This window comes from Actinia tenebrosa, unplaced genomic scaffold (assembly GCF_029948245.1).
Source record: "Actinia tenebrosa isolate PJP-AT-01 unplaced genomic scaffold, QUT_ActTen_1.0 PGA_scaffold2__45_contigs__length_23673736, whole genome shotgun sequence".
Classification (NCBI taxonomy): domain Eukaryota; kingdom Metazoa; phylum Cnidaria; class Anthozoa; order Actiniaria; family Actiniidae; genus Actinia; species Actinia tenebrosa.
In genome coordinates this window covers 12157571-12184060 of record NW_028292579.1, presented here as the reverse complement: position 1 = coordinate 12184060, position 26490 = coordinate 12157571, and the positions used below count along the sequence as shown (strand labels likewise).

General features: G+C 37.3%; 2 protein-coding genes across 3 annotated transcripts in view; both read right to left on the bottom strand.

Moving 5' to 3' along the window:
* LOC116306101 (multidrug and toxin extrusion protein 2) overlaps nucleotides 1-8921 on the bottom strand; it is a 31976-nt gene extending 23055 nt beyond the window's left edge. For both annotated transcript variants that reach the window (XM_089034431.1, XM_089034432.1), the window contains exons 1-11: nucleotides 8803-8921; nucleotides 7965-8054; nucleotides 6503-6905; nucleotides 5949-5991; nucleotides 5392-5534; nucleotides 4623-4720; nucleotides 4389-4502; nucleotides 3677-3744; nucleotides 2028-2136; nucleotides 1089-1164; nucleotides 380-449 (exon numbers count right to left, since the gene is read on the bottom strand). In XM_089034431.1, the coding sequence (XP_088890557.1) occupies nucleotides 380-449; nucleotides 1089-1164; nucleotides 2028-2136; nucleotides 3677-3744; nucleotides 4389-4502; nucleotides 4623-4720; nucleotides 5392-5534; nucleotides 5949-5991; nucleotides 6503-6905; nucleotides 7965-8028 (1188 nt within the window). In that variant the 5' untranslated portion in view covers nucleotides 8029-8054; nucleotides 8803-8921. The remainder of the gene's footprint in view (nucleotides 1-379; nucleotides 450-1088; nucleotides 1165-2027; nucleotides 2137-3676; nucleotides 3745-4388; nucleotides 4503-4622; nucleotides 4721-5391; nucleotides 5535-5948; nucleotides 5992-6502; nucleotides 6906-7964; nucleotides 8055-8802) is intronic.
* Nucleotides 8922-9257: 336 nt separating this feature from the next.
* Nucleotides 9258-25913, bottom strand: LOC116306337 (alanine--glyoxylate aminotransferase 2, mitochondrial). Its single transcript, XM_031716380.2, has 17 exons — nucleotides 25754-25913; nucleotides 22334-22410; nucleotides 21738-21830; nucleotides 20994-21085; nucleotides 20515-20638; nucleotides 19408-19502; nucleotides 18203-18296; nucleotides 17650-17715; nucleotides 16452-16479; nucleotides 15415-15515; nucleotides 14512-14604; nucleotides 13992-14064; nucleotides 13846-13905; nucleotides 13257-13345; nucleotides 12717-12869; nucleotides 11950-12048; nucleotides 9258-11248 (listed from the first exon to the last, which is right to left on the bottom strand). The coding sequence occupies exons 1-17, from the start codon at nucleotides 25830-25832 to the stop codon at nucleotides 11144-11146; spliced, it is 1521 nt and encodes a 506-aa protein (XP_031572240.2). The 5' UTR covers nucleotides 25833-25913; the 3' UTR covers nucleotides 9258-11143.
* Between the last annotated feature and the right edge of the window lie 577 nt (nucleotides 25914-26490).

Sequence of the window (26490 nt, the reverse complement as noted above, 5' to 3'; positions counted from 1 at the left end):
ACAGGGCCGTAGCCAGACTAAATTGCTTACTGAGACAAATGAGCGTGGTGAAGGCAGGATCAATGGGGGAGGGGGGAGGTTGAAATTTTTAAAATTGAGATCCTTGGAAATGAGATTTCCAGAGTTTTGAGGGACATTTGTGACATTTTACTGAGGCAACTGCCTTCGTGCCTCGTAATGGCTACAGCCCTGAGATATCTATCATCTTTATACACCCATTTTCTTTACCATCCACCCAACATTCCATCACATCAAATATCTAGCAAATCTCCTCCGCACAACTTATAACCAGCCTGCCACTAACTCCTTCCATCCAATCCTACCAATTAAGTACTTCCAATCTTTTAAGTATCAACCGCAATTTAATCTTAAAGCTTACCTGTGTTGCATCAAAGAATGATAAAACAGCCATAATTGGAATAGTTCTGATGAGAATTTCAATGACTTCCCTGAAAGTATAAAGCCCACTATTAATAATGATAATGATGATGATGATTATGATGATGATAACTTTATTTCTGTGTCAGTAAATATAGCAGTTGCCCTAAGTAAGGACACCTACACTGTATCTACAGCTATCTACTCACAACAAAAAGTGAGAATAAATAAATAAATAAATAAATGTGTAAAACTGAAACTGTTTTTTTCGTGGTTAGATAAGGGTTGTTGGAATAAATTGTATTTGTAAACCTATGCTTCCAATATAATTCCGCATCATCACTGATGTTGTTGTAGTAAATTTTCTTTGAACACTAAGAAGTATATTCAAATTCAGGGCACGGCTAATTAACAAATGAGGGAGGAGATTTCAACCAGAGAACCTGGAGAAAAACCCATTGCAACAAACTCTACTGAATAAGTCCGAAACATCAGTAAGTTTTTCATCATTACTGTTTCATTAGAAACACCGACGCAGCTCACACTAGTTTTTAGCTAGTTATATCTTCAAAGTTGTATGTATGTATGTAAGTGCATATCATACCAGAGAACCCTGAGGTGAGAGGTTTGAACAGTACTGCTACGGCACCTTTGATTACTGATATGCATTCACCTTAACATCTTGCACAGATACATGCTGTAATACCTACCCACTATTAGAGAATGCCATTGCTATATACTTCCTTGTAGTTACAATGACCAATATTATCAGGGAGACGCATAGTACTAAACAAAGGAAAAATATATAGGATTTAAAAAATATTGAGAAATAAGATGTTCTGTGGAATCTATATACGTACAGTCAGGACAAAATGTGGCAAATATAACCCTTATCTCAGTTGAGCTTGCAGCCAAATGGTATCATAATTGATTGTACATCAAGGTGAGGCTATAGGGTCGAGCTCACAATAAATTGCAAAAACGACCATGTAAAGCATATATGTAGTTTGTTTCATAGGAAAACTTGCAGTTCATATCATATCCAGAGAGAAGTCCACTAATCTGAGATTGGTTTTTCTTGAAATTCATTGCGAGCTCTACCCAATAGCCTCATTTCATTTAGAATACCTCTGGGCTGCAGGCTCAACCACAGTAATTTTATCCCCAAGGTATCCCATAATCCATTGAGTACGTGTAAAACAAACGTCATTCTCACTGCTTGCTGCTGTTCCTCATATACACATTCTATTTCAATTTTATCCCAAAGGAATCCATCGATGCATTTCATTTTCACTGTGGACCAAAGTCCTGCTTCAATCAAATTTGGTTTCTGCATGTAATGAACCTTTTTTATGAGGGCCGGTTATCAGCCCTCATAAGCCCAACTCTCAACCTGGAGGACCAGTGGGATCACTCTTCTTCTGGCCCTTATCCTACCCTTAGACCTGTCTGGCATGGGTGGCCCCACCAGGAGTACACTACTTCCACTGGCATAGCTCCAGGGGTTATTGGAACACACAAACCGCCTCACCACATTAAGGTGGTGATCCTGATCAAGACAGACTACAGACTAATCACTATGTTGTCCCATAATACATTATGTTGTTATGCTATGGAACTCGGCATTCCGTTATCCTCTCCATACTTACATGTTAGTCCAATGGACAACTTCATGACTAGTTTTGCCAGAGAGGGTTTATTAGCTCCAAGATTATGTCCTATACGTACGGCAGCTGCTGTGGACATTCCATATGGTACCTGCAAATGTAATTATTATTCATTGAAATAGTAAAAGCTAAGCTTTTCTTTATCTTACTCGGAAATCTATTTTGGAATTTAGAAATTGATTTTTAAGGAGAAATAAAAACAAGAGAAATGAATAAATGCTAAAGCTGAAACTAGAAATCAAACAGCTCCTTTCATATTGCTACGCACTGATTGGGACAACAATCGAGACAGGGTAATTGCCCTAATTCACTATGATGTCACTGCTTGTTTATGAGGGGGATAGAATCGCCAAATCCAATAGAAAATTCAACAAAATTTGCTCCTAGCGAAACAGTTTAATCTAAAATGGTCTGGTTTTCAGATATAATATGTGTTAATATGTACTAAAAAATATTCTGAGAGTTTGCTGGCTATTCTACTTCTCTTCATGGATTGATGCAGGTTTTAGAACAATTTTTGGTGAATTTGCGTGGATTTGACCCCATCCGACAACCATGATCCTTTGTGTTTAAACAATGGATTGCTGAAGATTGTTTTGATGTGACGTCATAGTGAATTAGTGGCAATTGGGCGATACACTTCAGTCAATCAAATAAATTGGTTGGTACCTTTTACTGTATATTCTCTGATTGGTGGCAGTGTATTACCCTATTTCCCTGTTGCGACTGTTGTCTCGCTCAGCGCATAGCAGTGAAAAGAGTGGTAATATCAGAGTCTGAAAGTGTTCTGATAGTAATAGGGAATCAAGAGTGCACAGGGGTAACACTCTCTCCTCTCACCACTCACTGGGGTCTCTGGTTCAATAGGCCATTTGCAGCAATTGATCACGTGTCAATTTGCCCCATAGCAACAAGCCCGTGGTGGGCAAGCTAACCACGCATTCCTTGACAACAATAAGACTTTGAGTGGCGAAGCTTAGCGATACTAAGACTATACTGACTGTTTTTAACCTTTGTTCTGTCTGGTTTGACCCGATATTCCGTATAAAGTTGAAAGAAGTGATTTTTTATCGTTGGCGATAATTTTTATCATAAAGATTGGCCGCAAAAGAGAGTTTTTTGTCTTTATTCTGGTCGCCGTGGACAGAAGACGCGTGTGCAAATGGCGGAATTCTCAGGTATGTTTATGACTCATTCAAACCCCGATTTAACATCAAAATTTCTCTTCAATTGTCAAGATTTTTTTGAAATGAATGTAGATATACCTACAGATCCTCTTATACTAATAAAAACTCATATTTGCTAGCATTTGAGGCCTGATTTTCGTTTTAAAACTTGAGGTGTGATATCTTCGCCGACTGCTGGCGGCAACAATTTATAGACTGTTTTTGTGCTTAAAATGCTTCTCGAATTTAATTTATCTTTGAATCACATGTGAGTAGAGTTTGTTATGTCTACCTTGATTCAAGGGTTTTTCTCCAGGTTCTATAGACTTCCTCCACAAAGCCTACCAGGCTAAATTCCAATCTGATTTGTTAGTAGGCTGTGCCCTGACTTAGATCAGCCCAGAGGTTGTTTAGGGTAATCCATAGAAATTGATGGTTTATTTCAAAGCACTTTGACTAGCTTACCATGAATGTCAAGGTTACTAACTGTATGAGAACTCCATGTGAAGCTAGTGTACTTTCACCAAATTTACCTGCAAAAATCAAAAAATAAGAATGTACACAAACCCTATAAAGAATTATTATTATTATTATTATATTATTTTTTATTTTATTTATTCATTTATTTATTTAGAACCCTTGCACTATATCCCTACCTGGGGGTCAAAACAATTGAAAGTATAAACACCATAAAAGATTTCAATTCTCAGGAGATTGGAATTATTTTCAGTGTTTTGTCCCCCAGATTGAGTTGCTTTGACGTCACATGCAAGGGGTCAAAGCAATAGAACATATTAACATCATCAAAGATTTCCATCCTCAGGAGAAGGGAATTCTTTTATTTTGACCCCCAAATTGAGCTGCTTTGACATCACATGCAAGGGGTGTATTGCTGAACAGCAGATTTGCTTGCACTTTAGCAGCTGAGCACCAATTGTTCAGTTGACCCTGGTTTGAGGTATTGATTATCCACCAACCTGGGTCACTTTTCATCAGTTGTTGTAGATCGTTATCAACCTTGGTCATTTGGTCATGAATGGTCTTGTTTTTAGATAACTGAACGTTGAGCAATCCCACATGGTCAAATTGATCACTCAATGGATCACCACAAGTCAAATTTGATCGATCAGTGCTAGTGCTCAACTATTGCCTACCCTCCTGAACATCATCCTCTTACCCATTAAGAAAGCACCAGCTTCAAAGCTCCACCATTCCAGGCAGATCATGAGCATTCCAGGAAGAGCTAACCAAATAAATTCTTTCCACTTATAAAGACACTCACAAGACCAACCTGTGGGTCATAAAACATCAATGTGTTACCTTATGCAGGAAACACTGCACATGAACAGGCAATCCTCTACTATCAATATTCTTACAAATAAACATTTTGTAAATAATCTTTATAACCTACCCATCCAAGTTTTTTTATAAACCTTTGAAAATATTATATATGCCATTGTTAAAAACAGGTTACAGTAAAAGACAATGACTAAAGAGATCGCAACACCCCTGAAATAAATAAAAAAATTACAATAACTACAACACACCTTCGAAATTATAGTCTAAATGGAATGGAAAAGGTTAACAATAATAATAATAATAATAATAATAACAATCATCCTGTCGTTGTCATTGTCGTCGTCCTCATCACTAATCATGTTCACCAATAACAGCATTTTAGTTTCAAGCAGCTGGAAGCCAAGTTATAATGCATTCTTCTGTAGGTTGATACCAAAATGTATAAAATGAAAATGGTTAATGAAGGTTTTGCTGCATGCTGCATATGGCATAATTCATGTTGCATACCAAGCTGTTAATGCATCATGAATCATAATATGCAAATATTAAAGTTTTGGCAAATTCCATATTGTTGTGACCTTTCACTGATGGCATTCACGTTGCCAGTTAAGTGAAATAGACCTCCTTTGCTCTGACGTAATGTTTTCCCATTTCAGACCACATGTCATTCCCTAGAGTATCATTTCTTTGTTTAAGGTTTGCACTCAGTTGCACATGAGAAGACACATGAATATGGATACAACTCAAACAAAGAACATTATTCTCAAGGGAATGACACATGGTCTAAATAAAATGGGACAACATAACGCCAAGCCGAGGAGGTCTATATGGGCTTGTACTATGCAACATGCAACAATCAGCTGTATAAATAATTTTCTTACCATAATCCTTGTTTCATTACAATAACAAAAAGAAAGTTCAGTCCAAGAGCAATAGCATTGCTGACAAATCCTATTATGAGAGTAGGTCTTACGATACCCTGAGAACTCAGGTATCGTGTGAGGAGTGAACTCCCAAAGAGAGCCTAAACAAGACAAAACAGCAATGATGAACAGTCCTAGAAAGTGTCTCTACCAGTACCATTGGGTGGATCCCCTGGCTCGAGCCATTCTAATATATACCTATTTGAAAAATCGTTGTTGCAACCAAGAGCAAGCAACAAGCCAAGACCGCAGAGAACGTCAGTACTTTTAATTATGATCACATTTATTCATGGTTCATGCAAGTGGCTATAGCTCTACACCAATTGTTATCTCAAGCAGCCTTGCTTGGAGCAATTTGTGAAGTCAATATAAATGAAAATACACCATGAATAAACTAATTACAGCAAAAAGTACCGGTGTTCTCTGCAGTCTTGGCTTGTTGCTTGAGGCTTTTGGTGCGACAACGATTTCTGAAATAGGTGTATACTACAGAAACTACTGACACATATACTCACAGGAAGAATGGGAATCAAGATCATCACAAACTTATCAACCATCCTGCATGACAACAACACAAACTAGCATGAATACACGATAAGCATTAAAAACTTTCATTTTCAGGATAGCAACACAGTCACCAATTCCTGCATCACCAATATTATTAGTGGGCAATCTTATAAGACATGAATGAATTCCCCATATTTGTGCTAGCCATAGGTATAAATCATATTGTATTGTGTTACGGTCACCACAAAGTTCGGACAATGTTCTCGGATTCCAATACAAATGTACTGGCTTTTGAACGAATAATTTAACTTCTTTGTTTATCTGTTTCTCTAAGGAGAAGTAAGAAAAGCTTTTAAACAAGTTAGGAAAATGATATTTTGCTTGTATTTAGGGAGCTAACTTATTACAAACCAAGTAAATAATTTGTTTCAAAAGTCAGTACATTCATAAGAGGCTATGCCTTGTCTGATTCGCTTCCTTCATGGTTAGCAACCTCCTCTATGCACCCAAAACTCGATGGATGCATGCTAATCAATGTCCAATCCTTTAATCATCACCTCACCTTGATATTTCTTGTTCAATCCCAATAGCAAGTAGAAAATGTTCTGTTGTTATCCAGAAAGCATAAACAAAGATCGCAGCAATACCCAGAATACAGATGCCTCTTTGCAATACTATCCCAACCATTTTAAAATTTTTTGCACCATAGGCTTGGGAGCAAAGTGTATCGAGAGCTGAACACAATCCAATTGCAATGGAAAACCCAAATACATTGAAGAATGAAATTCCAAGTGTCCCAGCGGCAAGCTCCAATTTACCAATTTGACCACAGAAGAAGATACTTTGGGTAGATAGTGTAGCAATAAAAAGATGTGTAAATACTGTTGGCCATGCAAGTCTGTATATTTCACATAATTCCGTTTTTGTATCTTCTGATATTAATCTTGTACAACAAGATTTTTTATCTGTCGATTAAAAAAATGGAGTTTAAATAGATGATTAAAAGAAAAAGAATTGGTTCTTTTATGGCTTATGGGAATCCTGTGGACAGGACCTGTGAATTATGGAGATGTGGACAGGAAAGATTGAAATGAGAGATGAGAATCTGAAAGTAAAAAGGGGAGTAACATTATCATTCTTTCATTTTTCTTCTCCTCCTCTCCTTCTTGTTTCATCTTTTATTTCTTCTCGGCCCCATTCTCTTTTTCCCCCCGGACCCATTCTTATTCCCTTCTACTATACAGCAATCCCAAAAGTAGTTGTGGGTGTTTAGAAGAAGCTAGTTCCTTCAATGTTTTAACTATAGTAGATAGCTGACTTTGCTCTATTGGAAGTATGTGTTCAAAGTTCCCTCCCTTAAGTGCCTATCACCCTTCTGACAATATTCACAGTATTGATTCTACATGAAGTAAGATATTGGATAATCCAAAAAAAATTATAGTTTGAGTGCGGCTTCTTGAAGTTATAAAGCATTATCAGCATTAGTATATGGCATGGAAAAACATTTATAACTCATATCAGCTTGATGATGATTCAGGGTTCAAAAAAAATTGACATTTGACAAAAATCTTTTCAAGTTCTAACATATATACATGTATATTGAGTGCAAACCATATTATATCCATGAAATAAACTAACTAATAATTAGTACAAAACAGCACCAATGAAACAAATGAAAAACAAAAGAAATAGATGTGTTTATAGTGTTATTTAGTTTTTGTGCTATTGCAGGGATATATATACACCTACATGCAAGAACGTTGACATTTGAAAATAGAACATTAGTGATTTAGTGGGATAGGAATTATATTAAAAAACAAAAGAAGATCACTGAAGCTGAGCTTTTTCCTTTGTCTTTTAATGTATTTCCTTTCTCACTAAATTACTAATGTTCTAATATCGTTTGACAACGTTCTTGCAAGTAGGTGTATATAAACATATATAGTTTGCACTCTAGCTACCAGCTGCTGTACCTCCTATATATAAAAATTAATACTAGTGATCATGATCACTCACTAACGTACCTGTATCTTCAAAGCTATGATCACCATGGTCCACCACATGAATCTGAATTTCATTGTCTTCCATTTTATCTGATGGTATACAATAATTCCCTACACGGCACACAATCAATTCACAAATTTATCAGTTGTATTAAAACAATTAACAATCAATTAATATAAGAGTGCAGCCTTTTGAAGCAGAAATAGCAGAAATGTAAAAATTTACCCTTTTGGAAATACTGTATGTTAAATAAAAACCGCTTCATGCATCATTTTACGACATCTCTGCTTGGATAAGCTTCTATATCACAAAGGTGATATTTATAGCGTTCCACTTGACCTTATTGGCTTTTATTTTACAGATCCTTACATATACATGATCCTGTATCAAATGCAATGTTCAAGTTGCTGTGATACAATATGTGTACATGTCTCAGTAGTCGACAACGAACTCGTTTCAGTACATTTACTAGAACGATTTCAGTTCAAAAAAAACCTCGAGTATTTCAGATCTCAAAATTTTTTCACACTCTATATAACATTTACATTACGATTACATTACGATTTTTTGATCACACGAGGCAACTTCTTTTTCTTGTACGAGTTACATAATGGCTTCGAAGTTTCGTAAGCTTATACCAAAACGTATGGGAAAAAAGAACACCGTATGCTCTCTGATCATTTTCAAGCTCAAAAGAGTATAATATATTTTAAGAATACTTATTATATGGACTATTCTCTCTGGGGGAAGATTTAATGGCAAATCGGAATCCAAATAAATCATAGAACAAAAAGATCAGTGTCAAGACTCGACTTAACATTTATTCACATTTTACAAACAATATAATGTGATCCTTACCTGTTAAGATGGTTCACCTGGATCTCTCAACTAAAGGCTTTCATTTTCATTTCAAAGGATAAAGTAAGAAAGAATATAATATAAAATTTCAGTGAAGTCAAAAGTGCGTTACGAACTCACCTGCCCCGATTACCCCCGAGCTGCCCCCGCGATCTGTTTATCGATCGGGAAAAGTTCGTCCCTGCCGACGAAGCTGCGAATTTAATCGGTTGCTAGTCGGGTCAGTTAAACAAGACGTAACTAATTCAGATTAAAAAAACGTTTAATTTTCTATACGAAAACAAAAAACAAAAAGAAAACTAATATACCCAAAACCATAACGAAAAGTAATTATTACAATAAACCCTTTACTTTTATTCTGCTTAGGCTTTTTTAATTCGCGCGATGGCTTGCACCTCGAGCTCACTAAATCCTTCCCATCAACCACAGTGTGAGATCAATAAGACAAGAGAAGCGACTGGGTAAAAAAGCTTTATTTCATAATTAGAATAAAAGCTGGAATATGTTAGACTTGGGCTAGAGGAGAATAAGACAAAAAGAAAACATTACTATTTATACAGAGCCTGATCCAGATTTTTTCAAACAAGGTTGTGTTCATAGTCTAGAAGTAACATATTATGCGCGAGAGTTGAGAATTCTGTATCTAAATTTTAGGTGCAAACCTCGTTGTTTTAAGGGATAGGTCAAGTGAACTGTTCATGAAAATAGCCTGTAACTATTTTAGCTCTTGATCGAACTGAACTACGAGGTTATAATAAGGATTTTCCGAGTGTATTTTCACAAAGAAGTACGAGCTGAATTGATGATGAAGTTGTACATAAGTAAGTGTGGAAATAGTCTAGCAATATTCTTGAGGTTGCGAAGCATGGCGCTAGTTAAGTTACTGTGTGACACAAGCTATTGTTAACATCACAATGCCAACCTAGTTACAAACGAAAATTAAGACTAAATCTGAGAATTACTTATTAGTGTTTCGGAACGCGTAAATTTTATAAGCCATGACACTTCAATCGGCTATTCTTGTGATAACGTTCATCAGAATCTGAGAAATAGACCCTTTTCGAATTAGTTGAATACCTGTGTTCCTTGATCACAGACTCATTTATACAGGCCTAGGGTTAGCCTCATTTCAGTGTCCAAATATTCACAAAATACCAATGGTAAAGTAAAGAATGCACAGCTTCAACTGTAAAAACACTTTGAAATTTCACGGAACCTTCACCGAAATGCATGAATATTCAAAGTAATTCCATACAAAATCGAGGCGAACTCTGTAGAGCGGATAATTCGAAACTGGAGTATTTGTACATGAATACTTTCGCCTACTTGTTCAACGTTTACATATATTATCACAGTCATGGATCATTTATCGTGGAAATATACAGGACATCATCCTGGCTGGGAGGATGTTGAATGTATATATCGAGACCACCATTGGTATACAGCTAATTGAAAAAACGTTGTCGGGTTCAAAAAAGGTTATATCATCAAAGCTAAGACCGAAGGGGAGCATGGGAAGCAGCCAAACAGCTTTCCAGCGCAAATCTTTGGAGAACGGCTTTGGCATGTTAATCTAAGTCGACCGACTTTGCTCTACTGTGCATTTTTACTTCTCTATATGCAAATATAATACACAATTCGGAGTACCCAAAATCCTTTTCGGTCTTAGCTTCGATGATATGACCTTCTCGAACCTGACGTTTTTTCAATTTGGTGTACACGCAGAGTCCAAGAAGCCATTCAGATCCGACTCCAGCCTAATAACATCAATAGGGACAGTGTTATATATGTGGATACCGGCAATAACAAAACACTCAGGATGGAGACATAACAACCAAACACAGCACAGATGTTCTGACAAGTGCTATATAACAGCTCCATTAACTATGGACAAACCATCAAGTCTACACCCTCGCCTGATGAAGACTAGCAGTTTGTAGTCGAAACGTCGCGGTCCTTCTATACAAATGACCCGCGTGAGACAAATGAATAAGTATCATTTTACAAAAATGATAGAGTACAAACACTATAAGTGTGTAACATAAATACCACTAGATACTGCTAAATTATGCTAATCCTATTGTTTTCTATTGTTTAATCAGCACTATTTACTACTAAATAGTGCAAAGTGTTGCACACTTTTAGCTACTTTTAGTGTTTGTACTCTACAACAATGTACGTCTATTGTAGGCTACACTTAATATGTACCGTATAAACTGTTGCACACTTTTAGTGTTTTTACTCTACAAAAACTACAAATTATTTTAAGGGCACTAAACGAATTATTATTACTGATTTTGAAATTGGTGCTAAATAAGATTCGAGAAAGACTTTCGAGGCATTAGTTTTGCCGATCAGCGTGTCGCTGCAACGCTATCCTCATGACGGATATTGCGAAATTCACGTCATCTTTAGTGATACACATTGGAGGTTTGATTCTGAATACCTGTGGACGAAGGAGCATGGATTGGTGAGGTATGTAACGTGTTGTTAGCGCTGATAAAACCGATAAACCAGGGGCGTTATCCAAGAATCTGAGAAAAAAAGGGGGGGCGTAAAAATTCGGTGTTAGACACATCACCGCTGACTGTGCAAAACAAGAACAGAAAGGGTCCGGGGATGTCCGGGGATATGTTTCCAGTGAAATTCTTAAAATATGTTTTCTTCCAGAAATGCAATTTCCTGAATTGTGGGACAGTTTTAAACGAAAAAATTAAGTTTCGAATGCACAGATTTAGAAAGTGAAAATACATTATCTATCATCAATGCTGCGAGTTCTAATTGAATGAGCTACTACTAGGCTATATAAGTTACATCCTACTAGTAGCGAAAAATGCTTCTTTGAACACCAAAACATTGAATTTAACTTTAATTGAAAATTTGCTTGCATTTATATATTTGACCTATTAGGTTGGATTTGACTAAAACAATTAGTCCTCTTGTTCTCATGGGCTATGAGTCAATAGCCCAGGCTTGAGGACTAATTGCTAGATATAGTACGTCAGGCAACCGTCGGATAAGCTTTTTTCCCATACTTTTTTCATATAAAAACAGTAAACTTCTTACAGAAACAGCATCATCAAAGAGTACAAAAACGTCATTTTCGTTTATTTTATTTTATTCCATTTTTTTCAGGTCCATACTCACATTTCCATGTAACCCTCCTTTTCCAAGCAGTAATCCCATATCCTTGCAATCTTCCCAGATTGGCACTATCTGGTCGGCTGGCATGGGTGTCTTTAATTCCTGTGGGAAAAAATTAACAGATGTCACACAACGCAATGAGTACGCTTGTTGCTTGTGTCTCTTAACCTTCCTTTTTATTCCTCACTTGTTTTGCCTCACTCTTTACAATGTCGCAATCTTCAATCGCAAAAAATCTCATGGCCTCTGGTTACCCCCTATTTATTGTTCGTTCTATGTATATTAGCACTTGTCAACAGGGTGTTTGTTACACTTTATCACACAGACAACATCTTTTAAGGCGCGTTTACACGGAGTAATTTTTTCTGCAATTTGTTTCGCAACATTTTTCGATTTGCGCTATAGGTTACACGCGGCAATGCTCCATGCAACTTGTGTGGTAACGCTGTTGCGAAACGAGTTAGAGAGAAAACTGCTCCGTGTAATCGCGCCTTCATTAGTGATAACTGGAACCGACTTGTGAGTTTCAAGTCAAAAGTACCAAAATATGCGGGGTTTTTTTTGTTTTTTTGTTTGTTTTTTTGTTGTTTTTTTTTTGTCAAGATATTTTTTAAAAATGGCTCTGAAAATTAATATTTAGATGCCGGTCTTAAAACTAGTTTGCTACGATTTCCTAAGAATTTGCTCAGCTCAGAGTTTGTTTCAGGAATAGATACTAAAAATCGACGTTTTTGAAGATTAAATATGGCTGATTATCAACAGTTCCTTACCGGGTCAGTCACCATTTCCATTCCCGTCATCAATCCTTTTCCTCTTACGTCTCCTACAAATCCTGGAAACTCTTTTTGGAGTTTGAGTGCTTCTTCAAGAAGATAAGTTCCCACTACATTACAATTTTCTTGTAGCTTGTCGCTATCGATTGCCTGGGAATAGTAAGTAAAATAGTAAGAAAAGCAAATGATAATTGTATAATTAACGTCAACGTTCATTAAGTTGGTGTTAATCAACTTAATCTCTTTCATTACACAACAACATGGCCATCATTACATTAGTCTTGTCTCTCTCATTTTGCAAATCGGTCTGGCGTGCAAAGCCATGGGCCTCTTTTTTTTGCTTGGGAGATTGAGAAAGCACTTCCGACGAAGTAAAATATAATTATTTTAACACTAGCTGATAGAGCGATAGCCGAGGAAGGTGCTGTTGTTTCGACTATAGATTGTTTTACCATGCACTCCATACTAATGGACGGAGTAAAATGGCTTATAAGGCGCAGCACTTAAAGTGTTTTTTTTGTCATAATTGATACCAACCTCCAGAACTGCTTTTCCTACTGCAGATGCAACTGGATTCCCTCCATAAGTATTGAAATAAACCGACTGTGCAAAGCTGGCAGAGATTTCTAAGCACCGATAAAGAAAGCAAGTAGGGTTTTGTTATTTGAATACCATATGTTATTATTAGCAGCACCACCAACAGCAACAGCAGCGACAACAACAGCAGCAACAGTAGCAGTAACAACAGCAACAACAGTAGCAGTAACACCAGCAATAACCACAACAACAGCAGCAGCAGCAACAACAACGACAGCAACAGCAACAACAGTAGCAGTAACAACAGCAACAACAGCAGTAGCAACAGCAGCAATAACCACAACAACAACAGCAGCAGCAACAACAGCGACAGCAACAGCAGCAATAACAACAAACTAATGGTGTTTGTATTTAATCACGCTATATTTGATATTACATTCAAGGCCGTAGCCTGTAGGGGGAGGGGGCGGGCCAGACCAGGGCCAGGCCCCCCTTTGTGGCAACAAAATGGCCCCCTTTTAGATTTCATACGGTAATTCCAGTTTTTCTTGGTAAAAATAAAACATAAAATGTAAACGTTGGATTTTACCTGGAGTAGTTATAACAGCTCCCATGGGATAGCCATTACCGATACCCTTCGCCAACGTTACTATGACAACATAACAAAACATAAACATTGATCAGTTTGACTAGGAATAAAGCGAGAACCAAATGATTCAGTATCCATCTACACACCAATATCTGGCATGACATCGTTTGCTTCAAATCCCCAATAGTGGCTTCCAAGACGACCAAATCCGGTCTGGACCTGATTTAAAAAATTTTGCATGGTGTGACATCTCTCTCACAACTCTATATTGCATGTAATGTTGTGTGCAATGTTGCATGGTGTGACATCTGTATCACAACTCTATTGCATGCAATGTTGTGAGCAATGTTGTATGGTGTGACATCTCTCTCACAACTCTATTGCATGTAATGTTGTGCACAATGTTACATGGTGTGACATCTCTATCACAACTCAATTGCATGTAATGTTGTGAGCAATGTTACATGGCGTGACATCTCTATCACAACTCTATTGCATGTAATGTTGTGTGCAATGTTGCATGGTGTGACATCTCTCTCACAACTCTATATTGCATATAATGTTGTGTGCAATGTTGCATGGTGTGACATCTCTATCACAACTCTGTTGCCTGTGATTTTACATCGATCATGCAGAGGTCTCTAGATGGAGTAGCTTTTAACCTACCTCATCTGATATGCACAGGCCACCACGTTCTCTGATCAGTTCGTAGGCTTTTTTCAAATAACCTTTGGGAAGATGAACACTTCCACCAACTCCCTATGAATATAAACAACTCAATTGTAAAACCTTTAACTGGTAGAACATTCAAAAAACACTTTTTTCACTTCTACCTTTGTGCGCTCTGCTACGAGCCAGAGCAGATTTTGTATGAGGCAGCGAAACAGCAAGACCATATGAGGGAATAAGCCTTTTGTTTAGATGGCAAAAAAAGTTGGACTTCCCTTACCCAAGGATTGCCAAGTTTGCTGGATTGCGAATGTCATATCCAAAACCTTTTTTAAAATACTTTTTCCCCTTTATAATATACTTTCGTTTGCCATCCAGCAGAGCCTTCCCCAAGGGACCTTGAGCTGAATCCATTCGTTATCAAATTCATATATTAGCATGTCAATTCTGATTGCAAAGGAGAACATGTTAAACGCTTTCATAAAGGAACAATATTACACTTTCCAATCCTTTCTTTCTTATTATTTAGACCCCTGTTTTCAGAATTAAAAATAAAAATGTTAAGCAAAATTACCACTGCGCTCCCTAAATTTTAAATTAGGCAATAGACCCTTTTCGAATTCCAAATTACCGCTGTGTTCCTTGATTACAGACGCATTTACTCAGGGTTAGCCTCATATCAGTGTCTAAATATTCACAAATACCAACAGTAAAGTAAAGAATGCAAGACTTCAACAATACAAACACTTTGCAACTCGACGGACCTTGACTGGAACACGTGAATATTCTGCACAAAATCGAGGCTAAGCCTGAGTAAATGAGTCTGTAATCAAGAAACACAGCGGTAATTTGGAATTCTAAACTGGTCTATTATTTCTCTTTAGTTTCCATGTATATTACCTGGATCGTTTCAGCAATAAAACCAGCAACCTTTTTTCCATTGCAGTGAATCAACATATCTTTTAACTGCTCGACATATTTGTCAGATGCCTCGCATTGACCTTGAAGCATTCAAAACAAAAATATATATTAATTCTAAAATAGACCCCTTTACCTTAATCACAATGTTTTCCCGTTTCAGACCACATGTCATTCCCTAGAGTAGTCACCTTGTAATGATAGTGACGTGAATAATTGTTCAAAGGGTTTAAAAAAAGGTCTCTATGATGATACTAGAGAAAAACGTTTGCGCATGCGTGTACTTCAGCACGTTTTCTAAGAATTTAGAAGAGTTTGAGTGAGAAAATAAATGTTTGTTTTCTCCAAGTATACAAAAAAGTTCGCGATACTTTTGTCACACGAAGATACTGTATTAACAAACACAATATGAAAGAATTAGCCTTAAGTTTAAAGCATGGACACTAAGTTTTGGCATTTGGTGAAGCCCACTTACTTAGGCATGTTTGAAAGTCAAATTTGCATATATTTTGACTAATTTACATACGGATTCAGAGCATGTGCAGACGTTTTTCACTCGTGTCCTCTATGATTGATACCTTTAAAGTTGGAGCAGGGAACTGTGAGGGGGAATATACAAACAAAAAATCTTGTTCTCAAGAGATGGATATGTGGTTTGAAATGGGAAAACATTACGCCCAAGGTGAAGAGGTCCATTTTTTTAATTACTGAGCAACATAAATTTTCATATTTTAGAAGCAATTAACAGAATGCTGACATAACCAGATTGGTCAAAATGGGTATAGCATGCAATCCCCGACAATTTAAACATGCATATACAAGGGCAGATCCAGGGGTGGCAAAGGGGGGCTGAAGCCCCCCTTTCAGCAGAAAAAAACGATGCTTTTTTATATCGTTTTCCGTTGTGTTGACGGAAGAAACTCAATTAGTCCCCCCTAAAATTTTGGCTTGATCCGCCCTTGATATACCAGACTAATACTGGCAGAAAAACTGTGCCCAATCAATCTCATGTTACTCACCCGGAGAACAGTTACATGTTCGTTGCGTCTGTTGAATAGAAAAGGGGAAATTAATTTTCTCTGATATCTTTTTAAGGCCCCGTCCACAGGTATCTGAAAATTTTTGAAAACGGAATTTTTTATTCCGTTTTCAAAAAATCCCGTCCACAGCGTTTTCGGTTCGTTTTTGCCTGTCCACTTGTATCCGTTTAAGTTGCGGCTTCAAGTTTCGTATTCAACGGATACGTGAGGAAGGAAAGTCAATCCGTAAAGAAAAATTCCCTCTTAAAAAATATTCAGAAACGAGTGTGGACGAAGCCTAAAGCTTCAATTCTTTCCTTCGCTGATTTTAGGTTTTCTGTTGCCATTCAAGCAAGAAAGAAAATTGCAGGTTGTATCATCTTCCACAACAACAGCGACGATTCCTCACATTTGGTCAATACCTTGAAACAACCTCTGGGCTGGTGATCAAAGTCAGGGCAAGGCCAACTCACAAATCATGAAATATTGAAACAACCTATGGGCTGATCGAAGTCACGGCACGGCTAACACACAGACGTATTTGAAATTTAGCTTGTTGAGTTTGTGCTGAGGAATAGAAACCGGAGAAAACCCGTTGAATCAAAGGAGAGAACCAACAAACTATACTTACTTGTGACCGAATCCAGGAATCAACCCCGAGACCCCAGAGGTGTGAAGAGGTTAGTCCACCCTTGAGTCCCACTATGCCTTGTGACAACAAGAAATGTTGCAGGTGGCTACATCGTAGTTATTATCATAAACCTACTAATGGTCTATCGCGAATCCTGCGCCCTGATTGGCTAAGCAAAAAAGGCCAGTTGAAAAAACCAAAACAACGCGAACAATACATTATTTTAACCTAATTTCAAAATTGTTTGTATCTATTATTGCACCAATAAGTATTGGACTATGATTCAATAGCCCCTTTGGGCCTCACGGGCTTTTGACTCGCAGAGTATTCGGGCTACGGGTCTATTTGTCAAATAAGACTATGGCTCCATAGAGTTTTATGGCGCGCGCTGCGTGAGCATGCGCAATACCGCTACTTCGAGCCACCGGCGACAAATTTAGACTGCACACGTGTACCATTGTACTTCAATTGTTCTACTCTTTAACTGCTTATCACTGTTGTAATGTTTTATTTTCATTGTTCATATTGAATACGTGCATGTCAATGTTGTTCGTTTATGAATCTTACCTGTGCAACAGAATCTCTACAGTTTGCTCCACCCCAAGGTCCTCGATACACATCAGGATTCATAGTCTGAAAACCATTCAAAACAATGTAAAAAATCTATCATTCATAGAATGATTATGGGGTTTTTATTATCTGATAAAAGTTTTTGAATCTCATTATCTGCTCCACATGGTGGTCAAACACTGACCACCATGTGCTGTCAGCCAGAAAGAATTCTATTGAAAACTTGCGAATCAGCTGATGAACATTCCACACGAGACAGGAAATGACGTCAAGTGAAAGCCAGGAATAAAGCTTTTAAGATGTGAGGCCGGTATTTCCGGGTGCATCTTATTTAACTTGCACCTGAAAATATTAGAACTTTGGACAACAAATCCTGTCGCGAAGAAAATGTAAGATGAACCTTTATAAAACTGCTTTTTGTTTTGGACCCGGAAGTCGTTTTTCCATACAGGTGACGTCACACTTAAAAGCTCTATTGAGTCTAACGACCGGAAGTAGAACCTGCCGAGCTACGAACAAAATTTAAAAACCTCAGATGTTGAATACGAACCGCAAAGTTTCCGAAGCTGATAGGAGCGTTTGGTTTCCATGGAGAGTGGCTCAGAACTCCAAGCAGTGAAGAAGAAGTACCATGGTAAGAGTTCCTGGTAAAGATGAAAAAAGACATTAGACCTGGATTACAAGAGCCAAACAATTATCTTGAAAAAATCGTTTTAAGACAAAGTAGTTTTGGTATGACTTCGCGTGCCTTGGCGCGACCCTGATGTTTTCTAGAATTTTCAGTTGGTTTCACTGATTTTTTTCTTGCGCAATGTGATTGGTCTGGCAGTGTCGTGACCTTAGCGTGACCGTGTGCGCGCCCGTGTTCCGGGTATTTGATTGGATGAAGAGTAAATTCTCGTGCAATGTGATTGGTCTGGCGAATGCCTTGCCGTGTCACGACCGTGTTCGTGCCGTGAGCTTTTCTCAGTCGTACGAAATCTGCTCTATGCAAATGACCCATTTCAGACCACGTGACATTCCCACGAGAATTGTTCTTTCATGACGAATATTTTAAAATATTTACATATGAAAGAATCAACTCCCAAGAGTGGTTAGCTTGCGTGCGGACCGAGTTAAATTTGGTCTGCACGCAGGTTAAAGAGTGGCATCACATGGTCGGAAATGGAGCAACAAACAACCAAGGTAAAGAGGTAAATTCTCGCGTAAAGTGATTGGTCTGGCGTATGCCTTGCCGTGTCATGACCGTGTTCGTGCTGCGAGCTTTTCACAGTCATACAAAAACTGTTCTATATGGCTACAATCAGCAGCATGCAGCAAAATACTACAAAAAACTTAAACAACAAATTTGCTATAAAAAGAAAAAACAAGAACTAATCTTTACGGGAATTATTCCAGCGATCGAGATCCCTGAACTTCTTTTAGTCCATTTTAACAAAGTACTAGGCTAGGAAAGTACCAGGATACCTTTCAGCTTTACTAGCACATAACAGTAACCCGACCTCTTTACATTGGGCTTAATATTTTTTTCCCATTACAGACCATGTCATTCGCTAGAGTATCATTTCTTTGTTTAACGGTTGCACATGAGAAGACACTTGAATATGGATACAACTCAAAAGAAGGAACTTATTCTCAAGAGAGTGACAGATGGTCTCAAAGTGGTTTATCAAAAGTAAAAATATAAACAATAAAGAGGAAGCCATATATAGGTAACAGCCACCCCCCTGATATCATTCTGGACCTGTAGAGTACCTGAGGTGAACAATGTCAAAGTTTCCAGTGTGTATCCTGGCCATCAGCAGAGCCAAATCATTAGCTTCAGATCCACTATTTACAAAATGACAAACCTTGGTTGAAAAACACTTAATATGAGTTTCGACGAGCCCTGTAAGTCCATCGTTAGTTCTGAGCGGGTTTTCTGGTTGTTCATTATTAATTCTGCTCTGATTTAGTTTATTGTCATACCTTGGTTTATCACTACAGTGGAACCCGCCTTACGACCACCCGCTTAATACGGCCACCCCGTTATTGCGGCCAGATTTTTAGGTCCCAACGAAACGCCCATACATTTTCTGTAAAATTTACCCGCCCGATTGACCAACTTCCATACTTGTTAACCCCGTATTATGGCCAGGGCAAGTTGGACTTAAAAATATTCATATTTCACTTAATTTGTTATATAGTTACGTACTGATCAACAAAACACGTGTTTTTAATGTATTTTTTGACAGCCCGCTTAATAATAGGAATGTCCCTTCAGTGGCCGAATTAACGGGGTTCCACTGTAGTTTTTTTAGATTTTAATGGCGCAAAATTGGTGAGTGCACTCCCAGGAAAAAAAATAATCTATAGACCAATTTCAGTGACTTTATATAAAGGTTAAAACGCTAGGGCGAGAGTTTGCATTGAAATTCCAGACCAAGGGCCACAGGTCACAGGCCACCCGAGCATGTGCATTTTAACTGGTTTAAAAACCAACCTTGCTGCACGCCCTATTACTAATGTTTGATTTCAATAGAAAACCTGTCCCGGATTTTTTAATTCAGCCCCTATGCTGGATTCAAAACCTGGGAAAGGTTTTCCATCAAAATCCTTTACCCAACATCAAGCAATAGAAATAGGGTGTGCAGCATAGTTGGTTTTTGAGCACTTGTTTTTACTGAGTAATGATTGATCGGGTAAAATATGCAGTGCCAGCTTTCCAGAAAACCAGCTAGACTAGCTAGCCAGCAAGCCATTAGTTAAAGGAACTGCCGATGTAAAAACAAAGCCTTTACCTCTAACCTCCCCTCCCCCTCTTCATTCCCCAAGGTCATAAAGGGCAACTAAACCCAAAATAGTAGAAAGTTCTTTTCATACCTTGAGGTTTCCTGGAAACCTTTCTGTCAACATGTCAGCATACTCATGGATGGAAGGGTGCATATATATGTTAGTAGTGTGCCACAGCTTGTCCATTTGAGCTTTAGCTGCCTTGTTCACATGCCTGAACAATTATCAATTAAGAATGAATATCTAATAATCAGAGGGCAGTCAGTTATTTCCTTGGAGGTGTTGGGTAGTCAAATGTTTGGGTAGGTGGTGAGGAAAATTGTATTAATAGAATATAGCACTTTTAAAAAATGTTCTACTAATTTAAAGCTAATTTCTTTCTTAGGTTAATCTATCCTCCCACCAAAAAAATTGCTGAATGGTTTTCCTCTAACCCTTTTCTAAGCTATAGTCTGCAGTAAAGATGGACTGGTTGAGACAGAGTTAAGGTGGGCCTGCTGCACACACGCTTAAATCTAATGTTCCCCTCATTCTTTAGTTAATAAATAGATAGTTCACGTCTAACATACGGATGACAATGACCAACACCAACAGTGACAATCCCTGCAAAGAAATCCAGGTAACGCTTGTTGTTCGTGTCCCAAAGCCATTGCATGTGACCCTGGAAAAGAATTGACACACCACTTGCAGCCGTGCAGCTTACAATCATGACCCCATCAATATGTCCCCCATTTTACTTTAGGTTAGGAAGGGTTGGGAGACAGGGCCTACGGTTTTAAGTCCTTATCCGAGAAGACTTGAAGGTCTAACCATTTGCAGATAAACGATAATATTAAAATTTAGAAGTTGATTCTTTAATTTTTATTGGGTCTTTCTAAGTGTAGCAAGCTTTATTGTATTCTGGGTTGGGTTTTTTTGTTTTTCAGGGCATTGTTTAGCTCCAAATTCATTATTCCAAATTCATTCCTTGGCTATTGTTTTATCATGTTCATGCTTCAGGTGCTTTGCAACACTAAGAGAGAGAGCCATTTTAATTGTGAAGGAATCTGGAAAACTGGAGTATCAGGAGAAAAACCCTTGAAGCTAACAGTGAACCAACAAATAAAAATATTACACTAAATAAACCACTAAATAAAAAAGTTGAGTTAAGAACCAACAAACAACTCTACTCACACAAACAACAAACAAGCTGATCAGATTGGAAGTCCATACCAGGTCACATTATTGAAAGGCATGCGTTAATGATTAGGCCATCTCAATCATCTCCAACTGGCAACTACACTTTCATAAGCATGGAGGTAATTAATACTTACCTTCCAAATATAAACAGGGTTCTTGTAATATGTTACCAGGCCAGGACTTAACTTTGTTTTTCTGATTTCTTTTGCTTTTTCAAATGAAGTACCCTAACGAAAAAAAAGTGATAACAAAAAGTTTATTTCAGCATAATAATGTTACAACAATTATCAATATTAATTGAATGAAATTAATTGCTAGTCGTAAGTCTTGTTACTCTGGGCTCCAGAGATTCTATTTTGCTTTCTGTGGTTGTAACGAGCAAGCGCCAAAGGAGCGATGGAGCAAAAGGGATCTCTGCATGGGTGCAAGTGTTAATTCTTTGAATTCACTAAAACAATCAGAGGCTTATTTTATAGCACAGAGTTAAAATTTGACCCTAGCCATCTGATTGGTTCATGAACTATTGTGAGCTTTGATTGGTTAAAAACTGTTTTTTTCCAGATTGTGACATAACACGCTTGGGTTTTGTATCGAACAATCAATGCTCATTGTATCCTCTGTATCTTCTTTGTAAATGAATGAATGAATGAATGATTGCATGAATGAATAAACAAATGAACGAACGAACAAATAAATGAATTTACATCATCAATTGAATGTCCGAACAAACCTCATAAGGTTCTGGAACATAATCACAAGGTGGCATTTCGACTTCTGCATTCTGTACTTTCTGTTGTAGAGAAGATCCTGGTGTAAAATAATTATAAAAGTTATTACAAAGTTATTATAAAATATACTATGCATAAAAATAATACCAGTATTTTAAAGATTGCTATAGCTGCATCTGTGTAATTGAAACATAAATGACGGAAATGATATATGAGTAACTTAAAATTTATACCCTGTAACATAAAGGCCTGTGTACCGTAAAATCCCTGTTATAAGGCCCCCCGGTTATGACCCCTTAAACTTTGTTTTAATGAGCCCTTAAATTTTGCATATAAACCCTAATTGAATAAAGACGAGATATGTAGGAAAATAAGTATTATAGTTATGCAGCTATATAAAGTAACACATATATATAATAAATATTGATTAAATAATACAAAATGGTCAAAATATACTTACAGAGAATTTACAATATTCAAAGTTACATATTGTGATAATTATGAAAATCACAGGGATATTTTATTATAATTCAGCATTGTTATCTAAAAGGGAAGACAGTCCCGCTTGTAACAAGCCCTTCTCCCTGAATAAAAGCCCTCCTGGTTATAGCCCCTTTGAATAAAAGCCCTCCTGGTTATAACCCCTTTGAATAAAAGCCCTCCTGGTTATAAGGGAATCCAGACAACTCACCAACGGAACATCTCGCCAACACCAACTCGCCAACGCATAAAATCAAGTAGCTAGAGCTGTTGCGAGTTGGCGAGTTGCCCTCGATCAATTTAATAGAACTTATCAACACTTATATTAGATATTTAGGCATGGTTTCAGAGCGTTTTCTTTTGAAAATATTACAGAAGAATTATTGAAAAAAGTGAAACAAGGGTTTACAGTTTAGTACTCGTATTTCGGTTACATGCAGCCTAGAAAATAAGTTGTGAAACCTATCTTAAAGAAGTGTGCCACAGTAAATATACCAAAAAAGGAAAAGATTTAGAAATATCTGCTTGTGAATACAGTAAGAGAAATGACTCAAAAACTTTAGATGCTGGTGACAATATTAACTAACACGTGTAATGACTCATCAATTGAAACCGGCAAACTACCAATTTCTGTAAGAAATCTTTGCTTAATTCCCAAAATAGTTAATAAAAACAACTATCTTTTACCTACAAGAAATTTCATATAAATGGGAAGGCAATTAAAGTAAAAAAAACATTGTGAATAACTCACAAAACCTCAGACGCCAAAGAACTGTTAGGACAAGTTTCAACTTGTCAAGCAAAACCGGCAAACTACCCGATTTTTGTGAGAAATCTTTGCTTCTTGTATCACACATCTTATATCTCAAAACAAGGGATACAAGGTACTGAAATATAGGAAAATGTAGTTAAATTCTTGTAGATAAGAACGTTTAACACAGTTTAAATCTTTAAATTTTAGTTTTTTTTAAATCAAAATCTCATAGATGATTTTACTGCCCCTGGTAGGTGTCTTTTATTATGCACGCCCTTTGTTATGTCTCAGTGAATTTGAAAGGCTTAACTTAAAAATGAATTAAAATTTAGATCAAGTTTAGGCAAATTGAAAATTGGCTGGAGGAAATTACAATATTTCAAAACTTCTTAAAAATATGAAAAATGTACATGTGGCTGGAGGGTTTGGTTGTACGACATATATTTCTTTGTAATGTTTGCAGGGTTTGGATACTTATAACATTGTTAGTATGGCCAGTCGAACATCCTGAAACTTAGTCACTAAGGCTTGAGAAGAACAGATACTAGATAAACTTCAGTCAAATAGACTCAACTCAAGTTAAGAATAACATGCAAATTTATTACTCAAATTCAAACAACAGCTTTCTAATTCACACATTCGCCCCATGTAAGGGAATCCGGAATCGGGAATCCACGAAATTTTAGGCTTTGGAATCTGGAATCCAGTTTATAATGGAATCTGGAATCCACCCTTAATTAAATTGAAATTTAGATCAGGTAATTGTCGTTTAATAGTAGAGGTTATATGACAAATGAATTCAAAAGGGAGGAATGGGCTATTTGCAATACGTTATGGTGTCTGAAACTTAATGTATGCGCTTTTGTCAATTGTTTTTTATCACGTTAGCTATATATACCAGGAACACCTCCCTAGTTATACTGGCAAGTATATCAAATATAATTTACGGAGAAAGTATCTGAAAATTAACGATATGGAATCCGGAATCCGCAATACAAAAGTTTTGGAATCCGGAATCCAGACCCTTGGAATCCGTAATCCAGAGTCTCGGAATCCAGAATCCAGCACTTGGAATCCGGAATCCACCACAATTCCGGATTCCCTTACATGGGGCGAACACATGGCTTTGCTCTAGTGCCCTTGCACAGTCCCATATATGTCTGTCTGCATTTCATAAAAGACGAACTTAGTCCGCATATTGTTCTATTGTTAATGCATCATTCTAAATAATTAGTAAAAACACACAGGTGATTATTGAAAATCTCACGCGCTGATTGGTCGAGAAACTCACACTATCACACGACAATCACCTCCAGCGATAATACAAAATGGCGGCCAGCCGCTTTGTTGCTGTTACCGGAAAAAAATGTCTTTTATCTTCTTTTTTCCTTTTTTTTTAAAAAAAGAATCACCTCTGTATTTTTACTAAAACAATTATTTGCCTCAGCCTCAGTGAATATCGGAGAATATTCCCCGATATTCACTTCGCCTTCGGCGAATAATTGTTAAATAAAGTGCATTGCTGGGTATAAGAAGTTGCAAATGTCTGTCTTTCTAGTCCCAGTCCAGTCCAGTAGAATCCAGGTCTTACACAATGCTCCAAACGCCCTTGCGGAGGTATAGGATTTTGGCCTTTGTCAACCAATTATTTACTATCATAATACCACGAAGTAGCCCTTCTAGGCCTTGACGACATCGTACTTTCGATAGATAGATGCCAAAACAAAAATATATTATGTAATGCGTCTAGAGTCGCATGAGCTGCAGAAGCTAATTAAAAGTGTTCTTAAACAAAGATAATTATTCGCTTGTTCGTCTTTCTTTAAAACCAGATTGTCTTTTTTACCTTAACAAGAGAATTTATATCTCGCAAATCTTATGCAGTGGTTCTATAATATAGTATGCGAAATATTTACATTTATATATATATATTTTTAGTATACGTAGTTCCCTCCACGGAGTCTAAGGAGCAATCTAATACGGAAAACTTTTCCTTACATCTATGTTTTTAATATCAAAAGCTTTAAAATTTAAGGAATGAGTTAAATCAGAAGCTTACCATGATAAAATACAGAAATATAGCTAGGTTACACAATAAAAGATGTACAGTTTTCGATGCTGACACGTTGGCTTAAATCACGTTCTGTTATTCATTCCTGACTAATTTAAGACAAGGCTTATTACTTACCCACGTGGATAAACCTTGGGTTTATTGCTTGCCTTAAGGAACAGTTAAAAGAAGCCTGGAGGCATTTACTGTACAACATTTTGCCCGTATTAGCTAGATTAAAGAAGCATATGCTGTGCCTGTGCTGTGGGTATGCTGTGTGTCCTGGTACCAGTCACGTTCACGTCTGATATGGCAAAAAACAAAACAAGAAATAAACCGGTTATGCAAATGCAGGTCACCTGGTCACATTATACATTTTTTGCTTTTTTAAAAAAGTAACTTTGCTCTTTAAGCTGTAATCAGATCGGCGCTGTAAACAGATAGCCGATTAAAATCCATTGGTAACGCACTCTCTAGTAAACACTCAAAAGAAGAGATGTCTTCTTTTGACTGCTTACTAGAAAGTGCGTTACACACCACAGGCAACCCATAAGAAAAAAACACCAACGGTTATTGAGGAAAGGAAACCGGCGATCAATTTCCTTTCCTCAATAACCGTTGGTGTTTCCTTCCCTGTGTCCATGATTCATATAAATAACAACACCATTGGGGACCAGTCATTATTTAAGTCGGAGGGGGGAGGGGGGTGGAGAAAATGTTTTTGTTTTTTTTCCAATCGTTTTGAGAATCTTCCCAATCCTCCCCAATTCTCCCCAATCCTCCTTTTGACTTTTCAAGGGCCCCTACGTACAGTTGAGCTAAAACTCGATAAAACACCTAATCCTGCCACAAACATTTGCAAAAGTCGGCAAGTA

Excerpts from the sequence above, each read along its gene's own strand:
- LOC116306337 (XM_031716380.2), bottom strand. The coding sequence starts at position 25,832 with ATGTTGTACAGTAAATGCCTCCAGGCTTCTTTTAACTGTTCCTTAAGG. Across the intron at positions 20,639-20,993 it reads GGTGTTGGTCATTGTCATCC|GCATGTGAACAAGGCAGCTA; the intron begins GTATGTTAGACG and ends ATAATTGTTCAG. Across the intron at positions 13,906-13,991 it reads CGATGTCATGCCAGATATTG|TAACGTTGGCGAAGGGTATC; the intron begins GTGTGTAGATGG and ends ATGTTGTCATAG.